General features: G+C 35.8%; 2 protein-coding genes across 2 annotated transcripts; both read left to right on the top strand.

Moving 5' to 3' along the window:
- Positions 1–306: 306 nt before the first annotated feature.
- Positions 307–1,519, top strand: TRIVIDRAFT_201472 (uncharacterized protein; the record flags this gene model as incomplete). The annotated part of the gene is made up of 5 exons (XM_014100793.1): positions 307–511; positions 592–656; positions 725–1,101; positions 1,164–1,228; positions 1,389–1,519. The coding sequence occupies 5 exons, from the start codon at positions 307–309 to the stop codon at positions 1,517–1,519; spliced, it is 843 nt and encodes a 280-aa protein (XP_013956268.1).
- An 802-nt stretch (positions 1,520–2,321) lies between these two features.
- On the top strand, positions 2,322–2,534 carry TRIVIDRAFT_151227 (uncharacterized protein; the record flags this gene model as incomplete). The annotated part of the gene is made up of 1 exon (XM_014100792.1): positions 2,322–2,534. A coding segment is annotated over one exon (213 nt), but the record flags the coding sequence as incomplete, so codon positions are not given.
- Between the last annotated feature and the right edge of the window lie 3,457 nt (positions 2,535–5,991).

The raw sequence follows: 5,991 nt of genomic DNA, 5'->3' as shown, positions 1-5,991 counted from the left end.
ATAACTTCTGCATGTCTAAATATTCAGCGCAATTTTAACTGGACACTCTACCGCCTGTCCATCGGGGCCCTCATTTTGGAGATGTCTCACCAGGTTTGCATATGTGGATCCCAGTTTGTCGTCGATGGACACTGTCCGTCATTAGTAATTTGCTAACCATGGGCGGCACATAATAAAGCAAACCTAGGCCGCTATCATCCTTTAAAGCTTGAAACTCTTCCCTGTACCTAGAAGCTAACAACGACACTAAAGGGATATACCATATCTACATATGAGAGCGTGTGGATCGAAATTGCATAGCCGAACATGGCCGACTCCGAGTCCAGAATCAGCGCATCGTGGAAGACCATCTCAGTCGTGCTTCCCATCGTTTTCGCAATGATGTCGACGATTCTATATGTTCTACGTGTTTGCGCCTCGCGCATAACAAATGGCTCCTGTAGGGTCGATGACTACTTAACGGGAATTGGCCTGCTGTTGTCTTATGCTGCTACCGGTGCGACTCTTCAGAGTCAGTTGAGCTACAAATCTCCCAAAACTTAATCGTTTCGTCTCTCCAAGTGCTGTAACTAACGTTGCTCTGGTCAACAGCCTCCTTCATCGATGTCGGTCCTGCCTTTGGAGATTCTTCTGAAGAAGAGAGTCGATTGAAATACGTAAGATCGCAGGCGAAATGAACATTAGTCGTGGTGAAGCATGTTATTGACTGACATGTAAACAATAGGGTAACTGGCTCGTCCAAGACTTCTGGCCGATGTCGATAGGTTTCATCAAGCTTGGTGTTATTTTCTTTCTCAAACATGTTTTCGCTATCAAGACCGCTGTCTCTAGATGTCTCAATTCGCTTGGCATCTTCATAATTCTTTGGATGATCAGTGCTTCGTTGATCAGCATCTTTCAGTGCTGGCCTATATCGTATTTCTATGACGAGCATCAGGCTGGGCATTGTATTCCAAGTCAGGCGTTTTCAGCTGCGATCGGTGCGCTAGCCTTACTAGGAGATTCAGCTCTGCTTATTATCCCATTACACCCCATTTGGACACTGAAAATCTCCCTGAGGCAGAAGCTCGCTGCGACTTGTCTCCTCAGCCTGGGAATCTTGTAAGTAGCCCCTGTAAGCATTTTATGGTCGAGTGTTGTTTCTCTGTACTGATGCAATCTAGTGCCTGCAGTTTCAGACTTTTTCGCGTGATGAGATCGGAGAAGGCAAGTTTGGATTATATAAATTGTAAGTGTCGGGCCGGTCATGCATCACTCAGTGGTGATACGGCGTTCTCTGCTGATGTCACAATAGCTCAATCAGTGTGGACTTCACTAGAGATAAATATCACACTTATTTGCGGATGCTTGCCATTGGTGAAACCGCTTATTAAGAAACTTCTGGTCAGATCTCCTGATATATCAGTCCCAATACCAGCTCAGCAACTCAGTTCAATCTCAGATGTGGTTATTACACGCCAAGAGCTTCCACGGCAGGTATATCCCCCATCAAGAGCATCAAGTTCGATTTCAAGCATAGGAAAAGTGTATGAGGACTCTGTTGAATACATCAAACCCGAGTAGTCTTGGCTGCAATACATGCGTCAGTTGGAATTTTGGGCATGAGAATTAAGCTCAGCTGATTCAAAATCCTCTTAGCACTGTAATGGAAACTGGCCGGAGGAGATTTGGATGTATGTTATTCAATAAGCAAGTACTTTCCTGGTGTCTGTCTATCATCAAGGAAAGACAAACCCGTGTTAGTCGGTGATCCATTGCTATTTCGTTACACTACACTTGCTTGTAACGGGCTGAACCTGATGACGACTCGGCTTCCACTCTCGTCTTCCGTCCCTGGCCTGGTAGGCCGGAGACCCAGCATAAGCGAGATTAGCAGCGGTAACCACAGGAGCTTCAGAGCTCTCCTTTCCTTATTCTCTTTTCTATTTTCTCTTTCTTTCTTATATTTGGATATCCGTTAGAATCATCTAGTCAGTTGTTAATACACTGGCTGGACTGTTACATTGCGGCGTGTCACTCTTCACGACTTGTTTGCATAACTGGACGACGATGGGGCAGAAGATCCCCTTTGAATCGGGCAACGAGGTACTCTTGATTTTCTATCTGAAAGAGTCGATGTTGATTTCTTCTACTATTAACAGTTACAAGACCCAAACTGCGTCTATAATCTGTTAGCTACATACACACTAACATCTCATCTCCAGTGGCAATGCGTCGCTTAGTCCACGCCGACATCAAGCTCCCCGACGGCACCTTCATCCCTAACCGCTGTTTCGGCAGATCGCATGTAGGACCCCACTGTATATAAAAATCCTCAAAAGTGGGATGGGATTTGTCCTTTCAATAGACGTCAAGTAGATGGTCAGGAGAATACAGCTCAGCCCGTGACGACTAGTCCAAACCATCTTACTTTCAGACACAGAAAACATACCTACCCTGGTCGTTTCTTTACATCAAACGAGATTAAGATGGTTTTAGTTCACGTTTTGCTGAAGTATAATCTGAGGTTGCATAACAGGCAGCCTGAAATTTAATAGTTTAGATTCACTTTGGGAATAGACTCATTAGTCAAGATGGATGTTAGGAGGCGAAAAGAGGATATTGATCTAAATCCTTTCAAGATGTACTTGTCAACCGCCGTAATTTAGGATATCACCACTCAATCTAAGCTCACGGCCAAGTCGTCACAAACAAGCGGCTTCTTAAAGGCAATAAGCCAAGGTTGTCATCATCAAGCCGCTCATTCACATAGAAAGTAAGCATTACGGAGAACCTCCGTTACTAAACAAAATTTATTTATTATATAAGAAAACAACTATCTACTCTTTTAGATAAAAAATCAAGGATCCCCCGTTGCTCAATTCGCTAGGGACCTCCTGCCCAACCGCCGCCCAACCATATAAGTAGTTATATTATGTAACACTATGTTAGATTAGTGGAAATATACAATTAAAGCGGCGCAAAAGATCGACACTGACCGACGTCGACCAAGGTGCAAGTCGACACTAACCGACGTCGACCTTAGATATCCAACAGGGTATATAAGTCCAATTCATCACACTCACTCAGATAGCTTAGGTAGCCAGTTGTGAATAACATGAACAACTTTGATTAAGTCTACTTGACCTACTCTACTCGTTCGTGACTAAGAGAATTACATTGCCGGAATAACCAGCCTGACCTATCCGCCAACATAAACCCAGAATCTAGGTTTGTCCCTTGGAAATCCTAACCTATACTAACCTATAGGTCCACGGTTCGTCACATAGGGGCCCATGAAGCAGCTAGCTAGCTATCTAATGGCTTCTGATGTAAACCCAATCTATATTAGCCTTTAGTATATATTAGATCGTAACAACATCCATACTTAGTGCCCACATGAGGCCCTTAAACCTACGCAGTTCTTTGGCGGAGGCTATTCACGGTGTTGACCGTCTGGTGGGACTTGGCTCAGCAAGATTCACTTTATCCTTTCGCAATCTCGCAGCAAACGGTCGTTATGTATTCTACATCTTGGTACTCAACCCTGCATTAATTCGGGAAGACACAACTTCCGCGCTTCTTCGAAATATATTAAGATATATTACGATCCGACATCCAACGCATTCGTCTGGCTTATTCATAATGTGGTTTTGTGATAATTGAAGCAAATTCAATATTTAATTGGCTTCTTTAACTGTTTTTGAATCTCTGAATAATCGTCTCTGGCCACATCCGCGTTCGAAACTCAGCAAACGAATTTGACTAGGCTCTCATACCAATGACCCAAGTCTAGTTACCACTTAGTGCTCTCTATATTACGAGCTCCTGGCCTTCCATTTCATAATTCCAAACTGTTGATTCCAAACTATTGACAAGGTAGGTAAGTACCTGTTGCTGACAAGTTGCCCAATAACCTGGCGCAACCCAGACCTGTGATTGGACTAAAATGGGCTCAAAGTGGAGTTCACCGTCTGTGTCGTAGTGAATCCGGCATCAATAGGGGTTTTCAGTCCCGACAACGCTCAAGCCACTCGGCAGTGTCATAAAATGCACATTAAATGTATTTTAACCTGTAATTTGTAGGTAAGGCTTACTTAGCGCAATAAGGGTTAACTCACTGTCATTTCACGCTTGTGATTGCTTTTCGGAGGCCAGCTGACTAGTAAACTGGGGTTTTTAGCCGAATTATGCCGCGCCACTCCCATAGCGGCCGGCAACGCTAAATCATACTATGCTTGGAAGGTACCACTTTCCCTAATTGGAATTTGATTGTGCCATGATTGGTCCACAACCCAGCTCATTGATTTCATGATCGACCCCATGATGTTTGTAGCCCCGTATTTTACAGTAGTTTAATTTAGTACACCCCTTTGGCGGCAGTGTCGGCATTCCTCCCGATCCAAACAGGGTTAGCTAATTCACATTTGCAAGCTACCCAGCAGGCAAGCTAATCTATCATCACGCAGGCCTCCACAACAGCCGGGACCGACTTATCGCAGCGCACCCCCACCACCTTTTCTATCATATGCCATTAGAATTGCCTTACCACGTCGTGGATTCAAGCACCCGCGCCATAAGTACGAATGCAACTGGGTTCCCAAATTTGCGCCCGTCGGATTCCTTGCGAAGTTACCTAAGGATACCTGTTCATTAATCCACTGGTTGTTCAACTGCAACAATACGCTGATTACTAGTAAACTGCTGATATATATGAACTATGTAAAGTTAAATAATGCAACCTAAAATAACTATTTTTATTAACTTAGTTTAATACTTTAAGTAGGACTGTTATAACTTAACTTTATATAAAGCCAGAAAGGTATATACCCCAGAATATGTCCTAAGCTAACCAACCAATTAAAAAAAGATTGTTTATATATAATACCTTTAATAAATTACTAATATAATTTATTATAATTTAAAAATATTATAATTTATATATAATTTAAAAACATTTTAATTTATATATAATTTAAAAAACATAATAAAATATATAAGTTTATTTTATTATAATTATTTAAATAGTTTAAATAATTAATTATTAATAAAAGATTAAAATTAAATATAAATTATATTTTTTATTTTATTTTTATATATTTATAATTATAATTATTTAAAAATTACTTTTTATTTTTTTTATTTAATATAAATTTATAATTTAAATTTATTATTTTAAAAACTTTTATTTTATATTAAAAATAAAAATTAAAATATTATATATTAATAATTTTTATTTAAAAAAATATTAATTATTTTTTAAATAAAAAAATTTTTATATTTAAATTTTTATTTAATAATATTAATATTTTAATTATTAATTTTAATATATTTAAATTTAATAAAAAAAAATATTATTAAAAAAAATATTTTAAATTAAAAAAGTTTAATTAAATATTAAATTATAATATTTTTTTAAAATATATTTTAATTTAATAAAACTTTTATTAATAAAATTAATAAAAATAAAAAATAATTAATTAAAAAATTTTTAAATTTTTATTAAATATTAATTATTATTTATATATAATAAAAATATTAAAAAATTTAAATAATATTTAATTTAATTTAAAGTTTATTTTAAAAACTTTAAAAATATTTTTAATATTTTTAAAAAAAATTATATTTTATTATTTTTTATTTTAAAAATTAAACTTTATAATAATTTAAATTTATTTTAAATAATTATTTAAAAACTAAAGTTAAAAAAATTAAAAAAATTAAAAATTTTTATAATAATTATAAAAAATATATAAAAAAATTTAAAAAAGTTTTTAAAAATATTAAAGAAATTTATATAATTAAAAATTATTTTATTAATATATATTAAAAAAAAATACTTAAATTATATTATAATTTTTAAAAAAATTTTTAATAAAATTAAATAAAAAAATTAATTTTTATTAAATAATTATATGATAAACTTAAATTAAAATTTAAAAAAAATATATATAATTTTAATTAATTAAAATATAACTTTATATTATTTATAAATAAATATATTAAAGTTAA

Source organism: Trichoderma virens (assembly GCF_000170995.1).
Source record: "Trichoderma virens Gv29-8 chromosome Unknown TRIVIscaffold_32, whole genome shotgun sequence".
Lineage (NCBI taxonomy): Eukaryota > Fungi > Ascomycota > Sordariomycetes > Hypocreales > Hypocreaceae > Trichoderma > Trichoderma virens.
The sequence above is the reverse complement of the archived record's forward strand: the minus strand, read 5'-3'. Positions and strand labels throughout refer to the sequence as shown.